At 46.0% G+C, this 25216-nt stretch overlaps 1 protein-coding gene across 1 annotated transcript; it reads right to left on the bottom strand.

Annotated features, from left to right (window-relative positions):
* Positions 1-1340: 1340 nt before the first annotated feature.
* LOC135983248 (uncharacterized) lies at positions 1341-25078 on the bottom strand. The gene is made up of 2 exons (XM_065594049.1): positions 25074-25078; positions 1341-2131 (listed from the first exon to the last, which is right to left on the bottom strand). The coding sequence occupies exons 1-2, from the start codon at positions 25076-25078 to the stop codon at positions 1471-1473; spliced, it is 666 nt and encodes a 221-aa protein (XP_065450121.1). The 3' UTR covers positions 1341-1470.
* Between the last annotated feature and the right edge of the window lie 138 nt (positions 25079-25216).

The raw sequence follows: 25216 nt of genomic DNA, 5'->3' as shown, positions 1-25216 counted from the left end.
AGTCCTCTGTCCTGGGCCATTTGCTCTAGCTGGTTCCAGGTATAGCCCATTTTTATGCTATCAGCCTGAAGGTCGCGTCGCCAGGTGTTTCTTGAACGGCCTCTTTTCCGCTTGCCTTGGGGGTTCCACTGCAATGCCTGTCTAGTGATGTTGGTTGGCTGCTTGCGTAGTGTGTGTCCAATCCAGCCCCACCTTCTCCTTCTAATTTCTTCCTCTGCTGGAAGTTGACGGGTCCTCTCCAAGAGGTAGATGTTGCTGATTGTGTCTGGCCAGTGGATCTGGAGAATCCTTCTAAGGCAACTATTTATGAAGGTCTGGATCTTCCTGGTGGTTGTTTTAGTTGTCCTCCAGGTTTCAGCTCCATACAATAAGACTGATTTCACGTTGGAATTGAACAGTCTAATCTTTGTTGCCAAAGACAGCTCTCTGGAGCTCCAGAGGTTCTTGAGCTGTAAGAAAGCTGCTCTTGCCTTACCGATCCTTGCTTTGATGTCTGCATCCGTGCCACCCTGTTGGTCGATGATGCTGCCTAGGTAGGTGAAGGACTGCACTTCTTCCAGAGGGCTTCCATTCAGTGTGACTGGGTCATTACTGATGGAGTTAATCTTGAGGATCTTGGTCTTGTCCTTGTGGATGTTGAGGCCAACCTGTGATGACGTGGCTGCCACTATGTTGGTCTTCTCTTGCATCTGCTGTTTACTATGCGAAAGGAGTGCAAAGACATCGGCAAAGTCCAGGTCATCAAGCTGGGTCCACAACGTCCACTGGATTCCGTTCCTGCGCTCATAAGTGGATGTCTTCATAATCCGATCAATGACAAGGAGAAAGAGAAATGGTGACAACAAACATCCTTGTCTGACTCTGGTTCGCACCTGGAAGCTGTTTGTAAACTGCCCTCCATGGATCACTCTACAGTGTATGCCGTCATATAAGTTCTTAATCAAGTTAACCACCTTTGCTGAGATGCCATAGTGCCGAAGGACCTTCCAGAGAGTCTCTCGATCCACGCTATCGAATGCTTTCTCATAGTCAACAAAGTTGATGTACAACGAGGAGTTCCATTCCATAGACTGCTCGACTATGATGCGGAGCGTTGCTATCTGGTCCGTGCATGATCTATTTTGCCGGAAACCTGCCTGCTCATCTCGTAGCTGTGGATCGATGGCATCCTTCATTCTCTCTAAGAGAACTCAGTTGAAGACCTTCCCTGGCACCGACAGAAATGTGATTCCTCTGTAGTTAGCACAATCGCTGAGGTCTCCTTTCTTGGGGATTTTAATAAGGTATCCCTCTTTCCAGTCTGCCGGAATCACTTCTTCTTCCCATATCTTCTCAAAAAGGGGGTACAGCATTTCCACTGAAGCATCCAGATCTACTTTCAGGGCCTCTGCTGGAATATTGTCAGGTCCAGCCGCCTTCCTGTTCATCATCATAGTGATGGCTTTTCTGATCTCATCTCTGGTAGGTCTATCACAATTGATCTTCGTTGGCTGGGTCAATGTCTGGTGGATTTAGTGGTGCTGGTCTATTTAGAAGTTCCTCAAAGTGCTCCGCCCATCTATTCATCTGTTGTTCTATTTCTGTTATAGACTTTCCCTGCTTGTCTTTGACGGGGCGTTCTGGCTTGCTGAACTTTCCAGACAGTCGCTTGGTGATGTCATACAGCTGTTTCATATTACCATTGTATGCTGCCTGTTCCGCTTCTGCTGCCAGTCCATCCACATAATCTCTCTTATCCTTCCTAATATTCCTCTTCACTACTTTATGGGCTTCAGCATACTCTTCTTGCGCTTTAGCCTTTGCTGCTCTAGTCCTGCTGTTATTAACTACTGCCTTCTTCTTCTTTCTATCTTCTATCTTAGTCAAGGTCTCTGCTGTGATCCACTCTTTCTGCTGGTATTTCTTGATTCCAAGCACTTCCTGGCATGCTGACCTAAGTGTGTCTCTCATTTTCTGCCATCTGTTGGATACACTGTCTTCCTCTTCCTCAGACCGATCCTGTAGTACTGAAAACTTATTCTTCAGCGTCAGTCCAAAATCTTCCTTGATCTTATGATCCTTCAAAAGGCTGACATTGTACTTCGCTCTTCTATCTGACGAGTCTATCAGCTTCAGCTTCAATCTGGCCACCCTGCCATAAATGTCTCCCCCTTACTCTCACAGATATTGTGGAGCGCACAGCAAGCAGCAATAACAATTGGAATATTGGCTTCGCTGAGGTCTATCTGAGTCAGGAAACTGCGCCAGCAAGCTTTTAAACATCCAAATGCACATTCTACCACCATTCGGCAGTTGCTCAGCCTATAGTTGAACAGGTCCTGACTACTGTCCAGGCTGCCTGTGTACGGCTTCATGAGCCATGGCATTAAGGGGTAGGCTGGGTCCCCAAGGATCACGATAGGCATTTCAACATCCCCAGCGGTTATTTTCTGGTCCGGGAAGAAAGTCCCTTCCTTCAGCTTTTGAAACAGACCAGAGTTCCTGAAGACGCAAGCATCGTGTACCTTTCCCGGCCATCCCACATTGATGTTAGTGAAACATCCCTTGTGATCCACCAGGGCTTGCAGCAGCATTGAAAAGTACCCCTTGCGGTTTATGTACTCGGTGGCTTGGTGCTCCGGTGACAAGATAGGGATATGGGTTCCGTCTATCGCCCCACCACAGTTTGGGAATCCCATTGCAGCAAAGCCATCCACTATGACCTGCACGTTTCCCAGAGTCACTACCCTTGATATCACCAGGTCTTTGATTGCGTTGGCTACTTAGATCACAGCAGCCCCCACAGTAGATTTGCCCACTCCAAATTGATTCACGACTGACCGGTAGCTGTCTGGCGTTGCAAGCTTCCACAGGGCTATCGCCACGCGCTTCTCAACTGTGAGGGCTGCTCTCATCCTGGTATTCTGGCACTTCAGGGCAGGGGAAAGCAAGTCACAAAGTTCCATGAAAGTGCCCTTATGCATGCAAAAGTTTCGCAGCCACTGGGAATCGTCCCACACCTGCAACACGATGTGGTCCCACCAGTCTGTGCTTGTTTCCCGGGCCCAGAATCGGCGTTCCACGGCATGAACCTGCCCCAGTAACACCGTGATTTGCACATTGCTGGGGCCTGTACTTTGTGAGAGGTCTATGTCCATGTCAATTTCCTCATCACTCTCGTCGCCGCGCTGCAATCGCTGCAATCGCCTCCTTGCCTGGTTTTGCTTTGGCATGTTCTGGCTCTGCATATACTCCAGGACAATACGTGTGGGGTTCATAGTGCTCATAATTGCCGCGGTGATCTGAGCGGGCTCCATGATCCCAGTGTTATGGCGTCTGGGCTGAAAAAAGGCGCAAAACTATTGTCTGACGGAGGGAGGGAGGGAGGGGCAAGTGACGACATGGCTTACAGGGAATTAAAATCAACAAAGGTGGCTGTGCATCAGGGAGAAACACAAACAACTGTCACACAGAATGGGCCCCCCAAAGATTGAACTCAAAACCCTGGGTTTAGCAGGCCGTTGATTTCATGGAGGGAGGGGGAAGCAAATTAATACAGAACAAATCTGGTCCATCTATTTTTTACATCTTAAGCTGGCAGCAGACAGTGCAGCATGACTGATAGCCATCGGCATCTTCTGGGTGCTTGGCAGGAGATGCTGTATTACGACTGCTAGCCATCATCGTCAGGACGGTTCAATAGGACTGCCAGCAGGACTGAGTCTCCAGGAGACAAAACATGTCTGCCCAGGTGCCTCTGACTGAACTCACTGAGGAATACGACAACGACGGATACCAGTCGTAATACACCATCCACTGCCAAAAGGCAAGGAGCTGCTGCTGTGTAGCAATGCAGTACCACGTCTGCCGGAACCCAGATGACATATGGTGATGGTGAGCTGAGTTGAGCTGAGCGGGCTCCATGCTTGCCATGGTATGTTGTCTGCACAGGTAACCCAGGTAAAAAGGCGCGAATCGATTGTCTGCCGTTGCTCTGATGGAGGGGTAGGGGCCTGATGACATGTACCCAGAACCCCCCGTGACACTGTTTTTGCATCATCAGGCATTGGGATCTCAACCCAGAATTCCAATGGGCGGCGGAGACTGCGGGAACTGTGCAATAGCTACCCACAGTGCAACGCTCCGGAAGTTGACGCGGTCCACCGACTTAATGCACTTAGAGCATTTTATGTGGGGACACACCCAATCGACTGTATAAAACCGATTTCTATAAAACCAGCTTCTATAAATTCAACCTAATTTTGTAGTATAGACATACCCTAAGTGTAATTAGCTGTCGTGATAAACACGCTTTTGTCTTGGAGTCTGGAAAACTGGATATTAAAATTTCACTGCCCATTCAAGACACTATTCATTATACAGTAGTAAAAATCATCAGATATCGTAGTAATTAGTGACCTCCTAGAAACCTAGACAAATTATTAACAAAACAAAACTTAGATATGTTATTTATCAACACCAGATGACCAAAGACCTCTGGTCACCTAATCACACTTTAATAAGGAACTGTCAAAGTTAGACTCGGGACTCATAGTTTGTCAGACCACACTGTTTTATTAGCACAGCGCTCTGCTAATACATTCAGATAATGTGAGCCTCCATGCAAGATTCAAACAGTCTTATTTATACAGATAAAAGGGTTCGAACTAAACAAAGGGACAGAGAGCAAAATTGTAAAATATGCATGGAGCACAATATGCATATCCTGCTTCCTTGTTAACTCTTATCGATCTAAGACTAATGCTTCACCAATTGCCCTTAAGTGGCAAGTTAAGCAGTTAATGTCTGCTTTCCTGCCCCCCTGGCTTGCAGCATTTCTCATTTCTACTTAAAGGTACATACAGCATTCTTTAATTCATTCTATTTCTTTAATATAATTCATTTCACTTTCACAATCCCTCCTTTTGGTCAAGCTTATGCAAAGACCAACAATTACTGGGTTCCACATATTAATAGTTCTTTATCTCTTCGTTCATCAGTGATATTTAACATCATCATATTAGCACTCTGTTTTGATGCAGTCTCCTGGGTGGCATACCTTACACAATTCTGGATACAACAGGAGATTAACTGAAAACATACAAAAATCATTAGGATTCCACACAGGATAGTCAGGGCTCCCTGAAACAACCAGTTTCCTATGCCAGAGAAATTGAATAGGTTACTTAGCCACTTCCATAAAGAACTTGGCTCTTCATGGGGAAGATATGCAATTTGTTCTAAGTGACTAGCACAATCTATTACCTCATTGGTGTCGTCAGGTATGAACACACAACATTATTTTCCAATGAGAGCACAGGTCCCTCCTTTGGCCGCCAGCACTATGTCCAATGCCTGACGGTTTTGGAGGGCCATCTGTTGGATCGCCCCTGTTTCTTTGGCCAGGGTCTTTAAACTCTCTCCGGTTTCATTTGCCATTATTTCAACTACTGCTTGTAACCTTAGGAGCCTTTTTGCATGGTGTATTACTCCCCCAGGTGGGATAAGGGAACCGCCAATGGCCTCTTCCCAGGTCAAGGGGCTTATGTTATTTACATACCATTGGGCATCTGATAAGTCCCTTCTTCGCCTGAAATTACGAAGATGTTCTCGTGGGAAAGACCCTAGCACTCGGAATTGTGGGAAGAGTCGGGTGGGATAACAGATACCTGACCAGTTAGCTGGTAACACAATATAAGCTTTGGTCCCACAAACCCAATGATGGCCTATTAAGGCTGGGAAGGGTCGGTTGCACCCATTTGTCACATAGGTGCCTACAAAGGAGGAGTAATATCCGCCGAAGGGCACAGGGTAATTCTCCTTACGAGGAGTGGTGTTATTTGCATGGCATTGAAAGATTGTATTGTTTTCACTAACATTGATTTTTCTGTTTGATCCCAGGTCGAGAAAATATTCATATCCCCATACCCGGCCCGCCACTCTTTAGTTTTGTTCGAATAATCCCATACACCATTGGCCACAATATGCTGAAGGCAATGACTTTTTCCCAGATCCAGCCCTGTCCCATTACACACCCAACACCAATGACCTTTTCCCTCCACCACACTTATCCATTTAGATACATTTATTCCCACTGCTTCCCAAGTGTCATTATTGTTCCATGTTTTGTTAAATGGATGAAGTCCTTCAGTGAGGTCTGGGGAATTGAGTGGGATTGCCAGGACAGGAACACCAGCTTGAGAGTGAGCTGGGATGTGGCTGCAGATCCAGCAATTAGAAATATTAAGAGTCTGAGCTATCCACACTTGGTGCTGGATAAAAGAATTGTCATTGTGGACTCCCCAGACCTTAAGACACCAGCAGCCGAGGAACAGGCGCCACCAGAGGCTCATGTTGGAGGCAAGGCCCTTCCGGTTCTGACAACCTCAACTGAGGGAACCGCAGTCACGGTTTTACATCCACCGGGCAGCAGGCGCTAGGCTCACTACTGCTTCTTTCTGGGCCTTGCTTTAGATCCTCGTCTGCTTCTGGCAACCCTTACGAGAGCGTAGATGGTAAGGTATTGCAGGCTGTTCCTCTACGTCTTCTTCTGGAGTCAAAATTGACTCTGCGTTGTTGAGTCTGAACTTTTGATGAGCTTAAACTTAACCCAGACTTGATGTCTCTGTCTGAACTTTTAACCGAAGCTCTGACCTGCGAACTACTCATGACACCTCCCCTCCCCTTAAGTAGCCATCTCCCCTTTTCTCTTTTTGAATTTACATTTTAACCTGTTTTATCCTGTAAAATCTTGTTTGATTATGCATGACCATTTTGATCTGTTAATCACTTTGTTTACTTCTGTGTATAAATATTGATGCTCACCCCTAATAAATTTGCCACACTTACTCTGAAGCCTTTCAAGCTAAGGATAGTGTGAGCCCGTTGATCAACGAATTGGTGTCTGGTTTCTGACAGATTGTGAGCCCATACCAACTCCGCACGAACTCGGGTGCTGGAGAGGTGAGTGAGGACTTGCTTTTTTACCTAACAGCGTGGTCCTGAGGTGATTGGTTTGCTGGGGGGTGCCTTCTTACACTGCGAAGCATGTATGCATGCTGTGATGCCAGACAGTTTAACAGCCATCTGGATAATAAGCAGTACCTGATGATCCTTTGATGTCCTTTAAGTCTCTTTACTTCTTCTTCCTTGACTCTGGCTATAACAATGGCCTTCACACCTTATCTTTTCCTGATGCAGACATTCCTTATTCACACAGATTGAGAATACAAACAATAGTATTTTATATGGAGCAAAAAGGCATTGCAAATTAAACCTTGCTAAGTTTTACAATCAATAACCAAGACAATTTACATTGAGACCCAGGCCTTCAATGTTCCTCTAATCTACTTAACATAGACACAATAGAGAATCCTGTTTCTTACTTACTAAACCTTAAAACAAAGAAATGTATATTTAACTAGAGGCCTACTTTGTAATACATATAGGAAACCATAGTAGACATTATAACTTATTCTAAAACAAAAGGGTGACCATAATCAGTCATAAGGATTGTTCTGGTCTGTCATTCCTTTCTGCTATTCAAAAAGGGTGGCTGACAGGGATGAAATCAAATCATACATTAATTCTTATGGGACATTATAAGATCCTGCTCCTACATATCCCCCTTTTGACACTAAGATTATTAATCGCCAGTGTCACTTCTTATTTAGTCCACGTAATAGAAAATACTGGGAGGTGATTTGGGCCTGTGGCTCTAGCTTTGCATACATTTGTTTTATCCAACAGCACATTGCAAACATTCCAATTAAACACAGACAATTTAAAATCAAAAACAATTAGGGTTAGTAACATTAGTACGCCAGTAGTTGTGGGAGACCATTCAGAAAATATATTATACCAATGGTAAGCTATTATGTCTTTCTGCAGTGGCAATTCTTAACATGTTGCCATTTGCATGTATAATATGAATGGTTCGGTTTCCCACATTGCCCTTTTGTTTGTTTTAGGAACTATGTTACCTTTTTACCTTTTGTAAACACATTACTTGCATTACATTTACATTTGTCTATTGGAAGGTTGCTAACACTTCCATTCTTTTAAAACACTTCCCCCCCTCCCCCCCCCCCCCCCCCAAGAATTAACACATACACATAGCCCATTATACAGTACTTTGGTCTCATTATTCATTTTATCCCACATACAGGATCCTAGTGAGATGTCTTTACTACAGGGCTTTGGAGCAACATGCATGGATAAGCATACCCACTTTTATTTGTTTCTTATTAGGTTGTCCTGTAGCTGATATTAGCTTTTTCTGAAAGACAAAAATAACATTTTTCTACCCCTTTTGGGGTGGCATTCATTATTGCTTAAAATATTCCTTTCTTTTACAAATACCCTTGCTGATTGCAGGCAAAACAAGAGGAATTACCTCCATATTTTCCTGTGTTTTTGTTCTATAGGCAGGCCAGGTTTTAATGGCTTCTATCTTTTAAGAGTTATGGGGAAATTATCCCACTGTTCAGTCATTAAATCCATGAGGTGGTGTACCTCAGTTTTCCCTTTACAGCAGACCAAGGTTACAATGTCTTTCCTGCTGTATTAAGCTTTAAGTTTGTTCACAGGTAACAGCTGAAAAGCATCATTACCATAAAGGATTTTTTTTTTCCAAAAATCATACACACTATACATTGTTACAGGGGTACTTATTAACATTAAATTTATTTTAATTAAAGGTATCTTGTTATACGGTGCCTTTTATTTAGACAATTTGTTTGCTGACCAGGTATGTTCTTTATCTGCAACTTCTTTGTGCTGGCAGTTCTCTCACTTCCTTTATCAGTTAGATAATTTGCATCCACACAGGCTTGGCTTTTGGATTCAAAACCATTAGCAGAGCTCAGAGACTCTGTCTTAAAAGGAACACAATTAACTTTTACCAGAGTTTTGATTACTTTTAACTCTTGCTTCCAAAACACACACAGATCTGAAAAAGAAAACACAGTCTATTGTGGCTCCTTTGGAGCCCTAATAGGATTTTAATTAAGTAGCATGTTTCGTTTGCATTTCTTTTACCCCCTCTATAATATACACTGCACAAGTCTGCACATTCCTTCTATACTTTAACTTTTAAAACATTAGCCATATTAATTTTTACATAAGGTGTAACTGTTTCTTTTGTTCTTACAGAGTTTTATGTACCCTTATCAAAGTGACAGTCTGATTACACAGAGCCATTTTAAGGCTCAGTGTTTCTAACATTGCTTCTTTTTGTTTTGTGCACCTCACCCCTGCTGTTGCTTCAGAGGGCCACTGTCTTTATTCTTTTCCTACAGCTTTCATTTGCTATTTTGTTACAAAAACAAACAAACAAACAGAATCCAGAATCTCTCCCTATTTTTCTGATTTTGACTGTCCTGCTGCAGTCATGACTTGGTCTTTATTTGAAAACATTTAAATGTTGTAAAGAATCAAGTTACCCCTTAAGGGTTAAATACCAAATCTCAAAGTCAACCAACACTGATTACCTGTGTCTGGCAAAAAGGTCTGTCAGTTTTGCAACTTTGAATTAAAGAGTCAAATGGATTTTTAGTGGCATTATAAACAAAACAAAACCAATTTATCTTAAACTTACAAAACAGGAGTTTTACAAACCTCACATATTCCCACAGACAGACAGATATATACACATTTTCTCTCCCTTAACATCCCTCTTACACTGCTTTGTTTTTACATAGCTGTACATAGATTACATTACCTTTATACATTTGGGGCAGTTAAGTTCCAATAGAACCCCCCCTATGTTCTTTTAGCAAATTTGACTCAATTGTCCATAGTCAAATGATTTTAATTAGATAGTCTCTTTACCTGGATTATTTACAGACATTCCTCTGGAAAAGGGCCCATTTTTCCTTTAGAATGGCTGCAAAGAAACCAAGAATTCTTTTAACAAGATCCTTTTTAACATTTTCACAAAGTTTAACTGTTTAATTCTCTCCAGCCTCTGTAGAGTTAACTTTTCACTCTCTTTCCTTAAATCACTTGTTTATTTCCCAAAATGACACCTTTATCAACTCAGATTTCACCATTTTAAGTATTGTTCCAGGGGTTCATACTTGCACTTACTCCTGACACTATGCCCTTAGGGCTTCCAACCTGTTTTTTTTTTTTTTTAGTTTCTTTATCTGTTGCTTGCCTGCTTGTCTGGGCCCAATCCTGCTTTTTCCAATGAACCATTTTTGTGAGTGATATTGTGGTCATTTCACAATTTTGAAAGAAATGCTTAAGGAAAGGGACCAGGAAGGCTGGGGGCTAGTTGAGGAGCCCACCCTCCTTGCTGAATTGGTAATGGAACACTAAAGAATCAGTTTCTGAGGCAGACAATGAAGGGGAACAGAACAAGGGGCATTTTATCCTTTTTACAATGAGAGGGGAGTATGAAGGGAGTTGGGATCGATCCGGGGTTGGTTTTTTTTGTCAGAGAACAGGGTGAAGGGGAGCGCTCAGTCTGGTGGTGGGAGAGGAGTCTTTTAATAAAGCTTTTAATTTATTATTTGAATATTTGAGAGAGGCGAGTTTTGATTTTGTCCACCTACGATTTGCCTCTTCCCACCACTGCATGAAACAATTAACCTCTCCTTTAGCCAATTTAGTTTTAGGCTGAACGAGTTTGTTTTTTAAGATGTCCACTCGGTCCTTGTTCCAAGGTTTTAACAGTGGCCACTGAGTTTTGGGATCTCCCTGAGTTAGCCTAGACCATTTTTCCAGAAATTTACAGGAGTCCGGACCCTTCCTAAAACTGAGCCGGCATTCCTTTAGGGAACTGTCCCGACTTAGACGTCTGGTTACCAATACAAGAGGACTTTACACACACCAATCACACAAGAAGGAAATTCGGGTTCGTCAGAGCGATGCCCGGTGCAACACACAAAAGGACCTCACAGGCTACTGACTCAATCGCCCTTGCTTTCACACCAAGGGTTTTACCCAAGGTGCGATGCGGCTGCGATTGTGCAGATTTCACTCACTCAGACCGCAGGGACAGGAACCCATTGGTCAGCCGATCCCCGGACGGAGATGGCACCCAGACTCAAACACTCCACAGGAGGACGGATAGACACAGAGACAGGACAGTCCTCAGTCCGGACAAAACACAGAAATAATTACCTGACCAGATTCCTGATGTCAGATCCCGGGATCCCTACCAGAACAGATTTTTCTTTCGCTATTTGGAACCAATAGGTTCGATGGCGTAGACCTCACTGTGGTCGTGCACCCTTCCGTTCAGGAGAAGGACCGCTCGGGCCAAATGCCCAGGTGCCGGCTACCACGGTCGTCCTACAAAACGGTCAGGAATCACACAGCCCCAGTGAAGACGGTTGCCATCTCGGTGGAACCTCCAAATTGTCAAAGTTAGACTCGGGACTCATAGTTTGTCAGACCACTCTGTTTTATTAGCACAGCGCTCTGCTAATACATTCAGATAATGTGAGCCTCCATGCAAGATTCAAACAGTCTTATTTATACAGATAAAAGGGTGCGAACTAAACAAAGGGACAGAGAGCAAAATTGTAAAATATGCATGGAGCACAATATGCATATCCTGCTTCCTTGTTAACTCTTATCGATCTAAGACTAATGCTTCACCAATTGCCCTTAAATGGCAAGTTAAGCAGTTAATGTCTGCTTTCCTGCCCCCCTGGCTTGCAGCATTTCTCATTTCTACTTAAAGGTACATACAGCATTCTTTAATTCATTCTATTTCTTTAATATAATTCATTTCACTTTCACAGAACCTTTACATACTAAAGACAGCACACCCAAATAGACTATAGAACCTGAGCACTCCATTGATTTTAATTTTTTTGCTCAGATATTACAATAATGAGAAAGCTAGAAATGCCTTTAAATAAAACCCACTTAACATTTTTCTGTAGTCTGCACAGTCCTGAAATCCTGGGTTTTTCGCCTTAGGCAGAACTAGGTGCTGTAGCCTGTGGCACTTTGCATTGTGTAGCATTGGAGCCCTTAACTGGGTATCCTTCATTTGCTGATAGGCCTGAGTTCCTGATGTTTGCCTTTCTGAGCTGTCCTATTGATTTGTAATAGGTGATGAGGCAGCAAGCAGCACGTGCATCGACTTCCATCACTGCTCCTAACTGGAGTGACTCCAAGGATGAGATGCCCATGGGAACTCTCCACATGGTCCAGTGGTTAAGCTATAACTTAAGGTTTTCTAACAAGATGGCTAAATCAGAATAGCAGGAAGGGAGCTACATAGAGCAATCCAGATGGGTTTTTAGAAAAATGTACATCCCTGTTATAGCAAAGGCTACACCTACATTTGGAATTGGGGCATGATTCCCAGCTTGTGCACACGTTCACACTAGCTCTCATTGAACTAGCCCGCTAACAATAGTCGTGTGGCTGTGATAGCATGGGCAGTGGCAAATGGTGGCACAGGCTATCTGCCCTGAGTACAAACACACCTGGACCTGTGGGTCTATACTTGGTGTGGCAAGCCTGTTCCATCGATGACCACTGCCTGTGCTACAGTGGCTGCACTATTATTTTAGCATGGTAGCTTGAGGAGAGTTAGCATGAATATGTCTACGTGAGTTGGGAATCACAGCCCTAGCACCAGGTATAGATGTAGCCAGAGAGAGAGACGTGAGGTGACCTGTTCCTCTCTTGCAGCTATTGGCATACATGCTGTATTGCAGGCAACAGGTGCTGCCCTGTGAGGTGAGTTTTAAAAATAAAGGTCTGTAAAAATCTAGGGAGTTCATAAAAATGCTGCCTTTCTTGGGTGCCAGAATCCCCAAATGCCATCTGTGCAACTGCCCAAACCTCCAGCTTCCCCTATGACAATTTCTATAACACAGTTATGAATTGCCCGTACGAAAATCTGTGTGTGACGCATTGAAAATTGGAGGCACAATGAACTTGAGTTCAACGTTAGACTAAATAACACCGTGAATACTATAGTGCACAAATTAAGCACAGGCATGTAAGTACAACTCCTTTGTTTCATCAAACTATGTATTTATTAACATTATACATTTTTAACGATTACTGTAATATACAAACAAAAATATATCTAGGTTTAAAGGGTGCGAGAACATATTTTGATTTTCGATAAGGGGTGCGAGAACGTATTTTGAGAACCAAAGGGGTGCAGGCTGCAGTAAAGATTAAGAACCACTGCTCTAGTGAAGGCATTATTTGTTCTTGTATTTAATAAACCACAATTTTAATTTATCTGAAGCTGCCTGAAAATTTCTAGTCTGATGCACAAAAGTGCCACAGAAATCTAAAGGGCCTGGCCACAGGATGTAGTTTAAACTTTCTGCAGAATACAGGCATCTGGCTTTTATTCAAAGCTGGCAATACCTCTCAAGGAATGCCATGTACCTATCACAAATAGGACAGCATAGCAGCTGAGCCTGGGGCCCCCATTGTGCTAGGCACTGTACAAATCAATAGTGAGAGACAGCCCATGCCCTGAAGAGACTGCACCCTTTAAACTGGCAAAGAGTGAGAGGGGAATCAGAGGTGCAGAGGTGAAGTGATGTGCCCAAGGTCACACAGCAGGTCAGTGGCAGAGCCAGGAAGTGAATCTAGGGCTCATTAGTCCCAGTTTAGTATCCTGGCCATTAGACCACACTTCCCCCCCTTTAATGGTCGTGTCCTTCAAGTCATTTATGTGCTGGACAGAAAGGATTGGTCCTGCTCCAGTTTCCTGTTATGTGCCATTCACTTCTTTCTCTAGTCATGGAAGCCTTACACCTTACTTACATAAGCTTCATGCATTGATGATCTACATCACCATGTCAAAATCCTTTCAGATTGTCCTTGTGTGTCTTCCATCTTAGAAATTTTCCCCTTAAGGGATTGTAATACTGGTGAGTTCTCAACTTCATGGTTTTCTTGATGTCAGTGAACTCATTGTCTTCTGGGTTTTGTTAATATCAAGGTCAGATTTACTGATCTAGAACTTCCAGGCTCATTCCTACGTCAATTTCTTAAAGACAGAGATTATGTTTTTCTTATGGTTCAGTCCTTCACTACCTCTCCCCTCTCTTCTCCAAATAGCGAAAGAAAAATCTCTTTGGGCTATGAATCGCTTTGGCCTTTGAGATTGTGATCCAGCTGGTGCTAGACGTGTTCCTACCTTCACTCATTTCTGATGGATATTCTCATTCTGAGAAGGCTGCTTTATTTGCCTGTTTTATAGTTTCATTTTCTGGTGGGAAGGTTGTTTGTATTGCTTTTTAAATAATTCCTTACCCCCTTTTATTGGGGAGGAGCTCAGTGTTAAAATCCATTCTTGCTGGGACATGAATCAAAGACACTTGAAATAACAACACTTACATGAAGATTTTCAAAGGGGTTTAAGGGAGTTAGGCACCCAACTCCCATTGTCTTAACTCCCTTTGAAAATCGCAGTCTCTATTCTTCTCTAACGCCTTCCAGCTGAAGCTATTAAAGCGCCTTGAAAAACCATGAACTAATTAAACCTCACAACACCCAGATGTCAACTATCACTGCAGTGCAGCCACTTCTGAGCTGAAATGTGGCCGCTGTTTAACGCTACATAATGATTTAAGGCTGGAAATGAAAAGAGTATGATATCCAATTAAATTATAAGTAGAATTTAGGTAAACTGGATGTAGTGATGTAATTTGACTAGTATACTGGGATTAAGACATGGCTTCTCTTATAAGAATCCCTATATGATCTTAAATGATCACAATTTAACATCTCATTTGAAAGATGGCACATCCAGCAGTGCAAAATGCCTTATTATGCTGAGACATTGGTTCACTATTGGCTCTGAGGGAAGATCATTGCTCCTTCCTTCAGCAGCTGAGAGTTCCAGATGTCTCTCATCCAAGTTCTCTCCTACTTGATGAGATCTAAAAGGATTATAGTATAAGGCAATGCGGGAGCAGAATAAAAAAGAAGCAGCCCTTCAATTCTCAGTTAAAGATAATACAAAGAGGAGAGCAGCTGAAGATGGTTGGGAGGCAAATGGACAAATTAATCTAGATGTAACTCTCTCTGATATATTTACCATAGTGTAAAAACAGACTTGAGGGGAAACCCTTACTTATTCTGATGCCGTCATCTCCTTTACATGTAGGGTGTATATTGATTATCGTGACCTGGTTACCTCTAGAAAAATAAATTTCAAGTTTGGCAGCAGTGCTAATTACTTCTATGATCACATGACCAATATAAATTGACAGTCCTAAACCTAAATTATAATATTTTAATAGCTAAAATGATTAAATAAGTGAGGAGAAAAACAAACTGGAAAAATTACCTTATTGCTGCTGCTTCTCAAGAAAAATGAAGGTGGTTTCCAAATCTGGAAATAGTATACATTATGTGCCCGTTAGCTCCCTGGCCAGATTGCCTGCAGGTCAGCAGTTTGGTTCATACATTTGTGTAACTGTAGCATAGGATTAGAGTATCTAGATACGCCAAGTAGATCATCACGCCAACTTCCTGCAAAGACAGGAAATAGTCACCTAAGGGCATCTTATGAAGCAGAGATTGAAAGCTTTTGTTGTTGTTCTGGTCCCCACTTTCCCCTTTAAAATCCACACAAAAAAGAAATATTTGCCTTAGTATTGAGGTCTATGGCCAAGGTAGAATTTTCTACCAGATTTAAATTATGAAACATTAAAAATATAGGTTTTTTTTTTTCATGGTGGTGGTAGGTTTTTTTTGCCACCATGTGGCAAAAGAACAAAGCAGAGACATAAAAAAAAAAGGCCAAAAGGGACTACTAGCTTTATGGGTTCATCTAGTCTTAATATAGAGCAGTGGTTCTCAAACTTTTTTTTTCCACGGACCACTTGAAAATTGCCAAGGGTCTCGGCAGACTACTTAATGATCTTTCCAAATGTTGTTTGTACTGTTAGCTAACTATTGTAAAGTGCTTTGGATAAAAGCGCTATATAAAAAAACCTTAATAATAATTAACTTTTTTTTTGTTCTACAAATAAAAGCACACAACTCATATTTTAATATCAGGAGTCTTACCTTTCTAATGTGATGGTTGTGCCCTCTCTCCCCTGCCACAGCAGCCCCCGAGCTGGGGCTGGGAAGGAAGGGGGGTTTCTTCCTCTCTCCCCCACCGTGACAGCCCCCAAGCTGAGGCTGGGAAGGAGGGCCGTCTCTCCCTGGCAGCCACAGCCCTGGAGCTGGGGGAAGTTGCCTCTTTCTCTGGCCGCCGCAGCCCTGCATGTCCCAAATTCCCCCCACCCCCTCTTCTCACCCCACTACCCCCTCCCACCTACCCCCTATTCCCCCAAGGCCACCACCTCACCTTACATGTGTATCTTCTCCAGGGTCCAGGCACCTAATTAGTGGAGCTGAACAGGCATGGCTCCACTAATAGGTGCGTGGCCCTTCATTCTCTCATGTGCAGCTGCCCAGGTGCACACCTTAGAGGGAATTATCCATGAACCACCTGAATGGAGCTCGCAGACCACAGTTTGAGAATCTCTGATATACAACCTAAGACTGAAGATTATCTGACTAATCGATTTTTAAAAATCTTACACTTTGAATAGGAGCTTCAGAACTGCACATAGGTTCTGATGAGATCAGGGAAAGGAGGCTTCATTCCTTTTGTTTTCTGCAAGGAAACAGAGAAGATTAATGACTCAGCCAAGGTCACACAACAGGCCAGTGGCAGGGCCAGACCATTTTCCAATTAACTTTTTAGAATTCCATAAACAAATATCTCCACAAGTGATCATGCGCATTCTTCTTCTTCTAGCACAGAGGTGGCCAAACCTTGGCTTGCGAGCCACATGCGGCTCTTTTACAGTTAAAGTGTGGCTTACAGAGCAGCCTCCCGCCCCCCCTCGCTCTCTGTCTACCAGACTGGGGTGTGGGGAGCTCAGGGCTTCTGCCCTCAGGCAGGATGATGGGGCTAGGCGCTTCTGCCATAGACAACTGGTGCCTGCTGAGAGTGGAGGGGCACAATTTAAAAGTTTGTCTGCCCCACCAGCTTGTGTCATGCCTTCCCCTTACCTTCAGTAGCCCTTTCCTGCAGCTCCCAGATGTTAGCTCCATGTAGAGAGGCAGCGGCAAACAGTTGGGAGCTGCAGGAGGGGCCACTGAGGGTAAGGGGGGGACTAAGGTTACCATAATCCAGCAAGCAAAAAAGAGGACGGGAGGAGCCCCGCCCCTGTCCTGCCCTAGCCTCGCCCCATCCTACCCTAGCCCCGCCTCTGCCCCTCCCACTTCCCCCCCCTCAGAACCCTCAACCCTCCCCCCGCTCCTTGTCTCCTGACTGCCCCCTCCTGGGACCCCTACCCCTAACTGCCCCCCAGGACTCCTACCTAAGCCTCCCTGCCTCTTGTCCCCTGACTGCCCCCTCCTGAAACCCTCCCCCCATCCTAACTGGCCCCCTAGGACTCTACCCCCTACCTGTACCCTGACTGTCCCAACTCTTATCCACACCCCCACCCCCAGACAGACCCCTGGGACTCCCACGCCCCATCCAACCACTCTCCACCCCCTGACAGCCCCCCCCAAAACTCCCGACCCATCTAAACCCCTCTGCTCCCTGTCCCCTGACTGCTCCAATCCCTCTCCCCACTCCTGCCCCCTGACAGCCCCCCCCCCCAGAACTCCCAAACATCCCCCCCCCCCGCTCCTTGTCCCCTGACTGTCCCCTCCTGGGACCCCTGTTCCTAACTGCCCTCCAGAACCCCCCCCCCACCTAAGCCTCCCTGTTCCTTGTCCCCTAACTGCCCCCTCCTAAGACCCCCCCCAATGCCCCCCAGGACCCTACCCCCTACCTGTACCCTGACTGCCCAAAACCTTATCCACACCCCCAGAAAGCCCCCCCCGAACTCCCGACCCCCCCATCTCTTGACTGCCCCCTCCAAAACCTCCCTGCCCCTTCTCCGACCCCCTGGCCCCCTTGTTGTTGGCCTTTCTTCGCCTAATGTCTCGGTGAACTTGCTCAGGAACTGCCTGAGCCGCTCGTCCAGCACGCTGGGCAGCAGTGGGGGAGGAGCTCCAGACTGCCGGAGCCGATCTGCAAATGCAGGGAGAGAGTGAGGGAGGGAGTGATCTCTGCTGCAGGGAAGGCGGAGGAGGGGCTCTCTCTGGCTGTCGGAGCCCCATGTAAGTGGCACCATCCGGCCGGCTGCACTGTTAGCCGCGCGTGCTCTGCATGGGGGGGGGGGGGGAGGAAGTCCGGACATTTACAAATTCCCCCCAGATGCTATTTTTAGCTTAAAAAGCCGGACATGTCCGGGGGAATCCAGACGAATGGTAACCCTAGGGGGGACATGACTTAAGCTATTGGGGATGTGGGGGGGAAGGTTGAGCTCTCAGTGAGAAGAGGCAGCAGCTCTCCCTGCAGCTCCCGGCTGTTTGCAACTGCCTCTCCCCATGGCCACAGCTCCCAGCTTGCCGGCTCCAGTAGCTGCCCTGCAGGGACGGGGCCTGGCAGCACCATGTGACCAAGCGGGGCCAGCAAATCCTGGCAAAAATGTGACCCCATATGTGCCCCACCTACATCCCCTCTGGCTTCTTCCCAATGGGGAGGGGGGTCTCGGGGCTTCAGCCCTGCGGGGCATGCCTGCTGGGCTGAAGCCTCGAGACCTCACTTCCAGCAGGGCTGAAGGCCTGAGCCCCGCAAGCGTGCCCCAGCTCTCGAACTTCTGAAGATTGTCATATGCGGCTTGGAGGGTCAGTACGTTTGGCCAGCCCTGTTCTAGTGTTTGCAGTGCTTGCCAACCCACCCAACAGCAGCTTCATCAACAGAATGAAGGGCCCTAAGGCCACCATGAAGTCTGGTTAGTTGACACTCGTTGACATCATGCACCATTGACTGACAGAGACCACATTGACAAAGAGGATCATCACGCAGACTTTGTGTAGAGGTTGGCTGCACATATTCCTTGGCCAGTTTGGAACTTGTTCAGCAGAATCCACAAGTGACGTGGCAGGTCAATCCTGGCAGTCAAACGGTTGGATCAGCGACAAGGAAACCATTCCAAACATTTCATAGTGCTATAGGATTGCTGCTGTCAGATTCTGATCTGGGAGTTGAGACCACATTGGACTCCTCAACGTAAGTCATGATCTGGGGTGACTGAAAATGTCCGTGCACAGTGGCAGACCTGGATTGGCCCATAGCTTTTCCATCAGTCTGGCTGAATCTCTGCAACAAATGTGTAGAGGGGCTATGTTGCTCAGAACTGCTTGCTATGGAATAGGAGTCGGGCGCAGTGTGCCTGTGATAATATGCATGGTCAAATTCAAGTCGACATCAACCAAATTCAGTGTGAGGTGAATGACCCCACAGAGGGTCACAGTATTCCGCTGAGGAATAGCACAACCGATATGCAAAGTATCTGTGCCCCAGGTCACACTGGCTAATTTGTTTATTAGATTATTCCTGGTCCTGATTTTGGCAGCAGTCTTTTTTAGATAGTCATGTTAAGTCAAAGAGCAGTCCAGTGTGACACTAAGGTAGACCGGTTTTGCCTCGTGTTTGTCATTTTCCATTGAGGAAGATGTCTAACTCACATTTAATGCTTGTGTTGTGGATGTGGAAGATGCTCGAAACTGTCTTGGTCCCACTTGGTTGAAGTTGTCAACTGCTATAGTAGTCTGCCATCTTGGCCAGGTCAGTGTTCAAGATGTTCTCCAATTTGGTGAAAGAGTGCAACTGGATACCACAGCAGATTTCATCCGCATAGATAAACTTGTGTGACTGAGTCAGTGGCAGGCCATTTGTGTACAGATTGAACAGGGTGGGTACAAACACGGCGCCTTTGGGTAAGCCATTGGATTGTCTTCTCCATGCACTTGTTCTATCTCCCCTATGTACCCAAAAACACCTGTCATGAAGTAGAAGTTCAGCAATGTCCACCACCCATACTGGGAGAGCTCTTGATAGTTTTATCAGAAGACCAGAGTGCCATACTGTGTTGTAGGCTGCTATCACCTTCCAGAAAATGGCTCCTGTCTTCAAGTTCTGTTGAAACCCATTTTTTATATATGTAGCGAGGGCTAGAACTTGATTACGTGTGCTTCAACCCTTCTGGAACTCAGCTTGGTTGACGCTGAGAATTGCCTCCACTTCTGGACATATACATTGGAGGATAAACCACTCCAGGACTTTGAAGATGACAAACAGCAGAGAGACTGATTGGTAGCTTGCTGCATTGTATGGGTCCTTTCTGGGTTTTAGAAGGGTGGTCACTTTTGACATTCTCCAGATCTTTGGCAGGTTATCCTCATTGACAACCTGTATCAGGAATTTGGATAACCATCATGCGCATTGATTTACAGCCAGTGTGAAATTTTAAAGTCCAGGCTAGTCAAATGTTAAAAGGTTCTTCACATTTTAGTACAGTTAGGACTCTATGCTTCAGCTGTTATCATCATAAGGACTGTAGTTTGGGGTTCTAAAGGAAGTCACACCAGCAAAGCTCTAAAGCAGTTCCCCTCTAAAGAGCTACTGATAACTGTACAAATGCTTACCAAGCTTAGGCTCGATACAAAAGTCTATCTGGACACTGATTAATAATAGACCCATTCCAAATTGTTTGAAATTTCAAACAGCTGGTACCATTTTCACTCTTTAAATTTACAAAGTAAAAGGGCTTTTTAGGGCACTCATGAGATCATTCCTATTGTAGTCAATCTAACAATTGAAACCTCTCAGTATCGAAGTTCCGTAGCACTTTCTTCTTCACCACTTTACCATACGAAAGAGTTTCTAGACGCTTCAGTACCAATTAAGCCAGCCAAGGAAGCAGCTTCCATGTCAATCACAATCAGTTCTCATGTTTATTTTGCTGCACAGATGGGAGACCATAACTATACACAAAATGCTCTGCTCCAAACTGGCCAAAGAGCATTATGCCAAAATTTCCTTTTCTCCCTCTCCAAAACTCTCATTGAATTTCAATCAAAAGGGTAAACTTCCCGGAAAGCCATAAGCACTTGCAATTATCTATCTACTTATATGGCTCCCATCACCATAGAACCCCATAACTCTCCTGTGAGGTAAGGCAGTACTATTAACCTCATTTTTCAGATGGAGAACTGAGACACAGAGAGTTGAAATGACCAGAGACCTACAAAGAATCTATAGCAGACCCAGGAATTAAACCCAGATCTTCTAAGTCCTAGTCCAATGCTGCAACCACACAATCTCATTTCCTCTTTGAAATAAGAGCTGTTTCCAGTGCTGTTAGCACACTATTTTTTTTTAAAAAACATGCTCATATATGTATAGCTAAAGAACATTTACTTTGTACTAGATATTCCAATTTAATTGCTACGCTTGTATTCACTTGGAACAAATACATGCCAGATTGTTGTATGAGCCCTTTGTGCTCAGAAGCCTGATAGAAATACCCTAAAACTAGAACAGTTTTACCCTTGTCATATTATTTGCCTTTGTTTGTGCATATACGTAGTGTCAATTTCCAAATCCCACCAGGCAGAAATAGGTGACCTAGATTTTAGCTGTGGACATCTGGTAACTCTAACTCGTCCCTCCCCCAATCCTTTAACCCTTTCTTCCCTACCTTCACCCCCACTGCATCTTAAAACTCTCACAACTCACAGAGAGAACTGCTATATAGCTTATGGTGCTCCCTGATGAATGGTGGCAGCTCTGAGCCAATTGTTGGAGGGTTTTTTTTTTGTTTGTTTGGGGTTTTTTTTAGCTTTTTGTTTGCAAAGTTTCTTCCTATGTTTCAGGGAAAAGGTGGTTAGCTTATTTAATAGGTAAATGTTAAAAATACATGCATAAAACATGGCCAAAGTGCTGCTCATTTGCCACTAGGGGGCACCACAATCCCATCTGCCAAAGCCTTCCTGGAATCCGGTGCAAACGGGAGAGAAAAGCCAGATGGGATGTGCTCTGTTTTCCAGTTTCCTTTTTGTGCACATTGGGGTTAATGCCCATTTCTCCAGGCTGTAATCCTGTCTGCCCTGGCAGGGATGGAGTCTCCGAGCCAGCCCATCGGCATCTCTAGCGCTGCAGTGCCTCCATTGAAAGCACTGTCCTTGAGGCATGATGTAAGAAACTGTTACTGTTTATTGCCTCACGCTGAGAAACTTGGATGTCCCAAACTCAGGCAGAAGTGGAAAAGAAAGTAGCTGTGATTGCCAATGATAACCACATCCCCAGGGAACCACAAAGTGTTTACAGCACTGCCCCTTATCACCCTTCTTCCAGCGTGGGCCAAACACAGCAAGAACTGCTGAAAGTGGACACCGAATAGTGAGCTAGGAATATTCGCTGAAGAATATAGGAAGCAGAACAAAGCTTGGGTAGGGATTGGTGAGACCAGCCTGAGCAATTCAAACAAATGTTTGTGGCCTTGCATCACTTGCAGCTCATGGGCAGGCTCAGTTTCCCCATCCAGCAGGGGAGAGGGGAAGGAGAGACAATTAATTGCTTGGTTTTCCCTCCCTTCCAGTAGTTTACAGCTCTACAATTGCAAGGCCAGCTCTCTGTGAGAAGGAGGGGATTAGGCAGGGGATTTGGAGGCTTGCGGACAGGGATGGAGGGGAGGGGAGAAGAGGCAGAACAGAGGTCACTGACTGATATCCCCCACACCCTAGGGTGCCATTTCTCAAATGCAGCCACCGTGGCCGTGACCACCAGAGGGGTTTCCCTGCAGCCAACGGCAGTTTCCTGGGCAGTGGGGGTGAGGGATCATCATCTCCTCCCCTTTCTCCCTATTGCTCCTGCATGCGCTGCATCTCTGGAGACACAGGTGGGACACACAATGCTTAAGGAGCAAGGTGAGGCGGCAAGATGGGCGAGAAGGCGAGCGGCAAGGCGAGCAGCAGGCAGGAGGTGAGGCAAGCGGCGAGGCGAGCAGTGGGAAGGGGGAGTAAGGAGGTGCGCGGTGAGTCAGCAGCAGGGTGAGGAGGTGGGGGGGGAAGGCTGGCTGCGAGCAGGGGAGTGAGGAAGCGAGCAGGGGTGTGTGTGAGGAAGCGAGCAGTGAGGCAAGTGGTGGGTGAGGGGGCGAGGAGGCAAGAGGCGAGTGGCAGGGGGGTCCTGGCAGAGGAGTAAGGAGGTGAGCTGTGAGCCAGCAGCAGGGTGAGGAGGGCAGGTGGGGGTCTGGCTGCGAGCAGAGGGGGAGTTAGGAGGCAAGTGGGGGCTGGACGGGGGGGTGGGGAGGCAAGTGGTGAGGTGAGTGGCGTGGGGGGGCTGGCAGAGGAGAAAGGAGGCGAGCAGTGACCCAGCAGCAGGCTGAGGAGGGAGGGTGGTGGTCTGGCTGTGAGCGGGGGAGTGAGGAGGTGAGCAGGGGGTGAGGAGGTGAGTAGCAGGGGCGTGGGGAGGGTGAGGAGGCGAGCGGCGAGGCGAGTGGCGGGGGAGCTCTGGCGGAGGAATAAAGAGGCGAGCCAGTGGCAGGGTGACGAGGTGAGCAGGGGGGTCTGGCAGTGAGCGGGGCAGTGAGGAGGTGAGTAGTGAGTCACCAGCGAGCAGGAGTTCTCGTGATGGGCAGGGGGGTGTTTGTGGCAGGGGAGTGAGGAGGTGAGTGGCAGGTTGGGGAGTGAGGAGGGAGGGCCACAGGAGGTGAGTGGCTGGCACATGGGCAGTGCGTGGAGCCTCCCTTTGGGGAGGCTAGCGCGTCACTCCACCCCTTTCTGTCTGCACTCCCCCCCGGCAGCTGGAGCCCCAGGACCCCCTGTGCCTGGAGCTACAAGCCCCCACCCAGAGAAGCCCTGAATGATACCCCTGTGCCCCGTGGCTGAAGAAGCCCTGGGTTGGCCAAAGCCCCGAGACCTGGCCCCCCACCTGCCTGGAGGAGCCCCAGGCTGGCCAAAGCCTGAAGCGCCCCCCCACACCTCATCCGGAGGAGCTCTGGGCCAGACGAAACACCGAGCCCCCCCACCTGCCCGGAGGAGTCCCGGGCCAGCCGCAGCCATGCCTTCTCTCCTCTCCCCTCCCCAGACTCAAGCCACCCAGATATGTTTTTCATTATTATTTGGACTTCTATTATGTCAAGCATTTTTAAATTTACTTCAGAATTGTTATACAGACAACCACTTTTACCAAAAAATCAAAAGAAACAATAATAAAAAAGGCAAGAATGTGCAAAGCACCTTATTTGTGTTTCTATTCTGTTAGGTTCAGTAAAGAATAGAGATAACTGTGCATGACTTTTATTATTGAGTCTGAAAAACAACAACCCTAAACCTTACATAAATACATTACAATGATTTGGATGTATATAGGTCTAAGCAGAGTCTGAATGAGCTCTCCCCTGACATCTAGTGGTGAGCCGTGGAAAAGGACTTCAGGAGCTGATCTTGTTTGCATGGACACACCCACCCTGCCTAGGTGCTCAGTATGATGGGATTGCTTGCCCAAATGATCACTTATGGCTGGTGTTGGTGTGACGTTCCCCTCTGGTGTTATCTGGACCGGTGATCTGCTAGGTCACTCCAATCCTCGACTCTGGGAGCCAGTCTTACCCTGCTCTGCTGTAAGAACCCCCACTCCCAGGTTGTTCCCGCACAGCCTCTGGCATGTAAGCTGCTCCCAGCTACATGAGTGAGCACTTTTGGCCAGCTGCTGCTTGGATTGTGCAACTGAATGACACTAGCCAATATCTCTGGTCCCAGACATAACCCTAGGAACCTCCATCTTGCAGTGTCCAATTATGCCCGCTGGATGCTTTAAGCTTATGAGTTTGTCAATTTCTTTGTTAAATTGACAATGTACCAGGCTTGTTACCCCAAGGGGAGTCTCTGACACGCTTCAAACCAAACACACTGCTTCAGGTAGAATAAACAAACAAAATTATTAACTACAAAGTTAGATTTTAAGTGATTATAAGTCAAAGCACAACAAGTCAGATTTGGTCAAATGAAATGAAAGCAAAACACATTCTAAGCTGATCTTAACACTTTCAGTGCCCTTACAAACTTCGATGGTTCTCACCTTCAGCCAGGCTCTCCCCTTTGATCAGCACTTCAGTCACTTGGTGGTGATGTCTGTAGATGGAGGTGGGAGAGAGAGAGAGCATGGCAAACGTCTCTCCCTTTTATCATGTTCTTTCTTCCCTCTTGGCTTTGCCCCCTGCCCTTCAGAATCAGGTGACCATTACCTCATCGTAGTCCCAAACTGACCAAGGGAACGGGGGGTGAATCACTCGGGAGTCCAACAGATCCTTTGTTGCTGCTTAGGCCAATATCCTTTGTTCCTGTGAGGCTGGGCTGGGTTTGTCCCATACATGCCCCGATGAGGTGT

Source organism: Chrysemys picta, chromosome 4 (assembly GCF_011386835.1).
Source record: "Chrysemys picta bellii isolate R12L10 chromosome 4, ASM1138683v2, whole genome shotgun sequence".
NCBI classification, from domain to species: Eukaryota; Metazoa; Chordata; order Testudines; family Emydidae; genus Chrysemys; species Chrysemys picta.
Note: the sequence above shows the minus strand (reverse complement) of the source record. Positions and strands in the feature narration are given on the sequence as shown.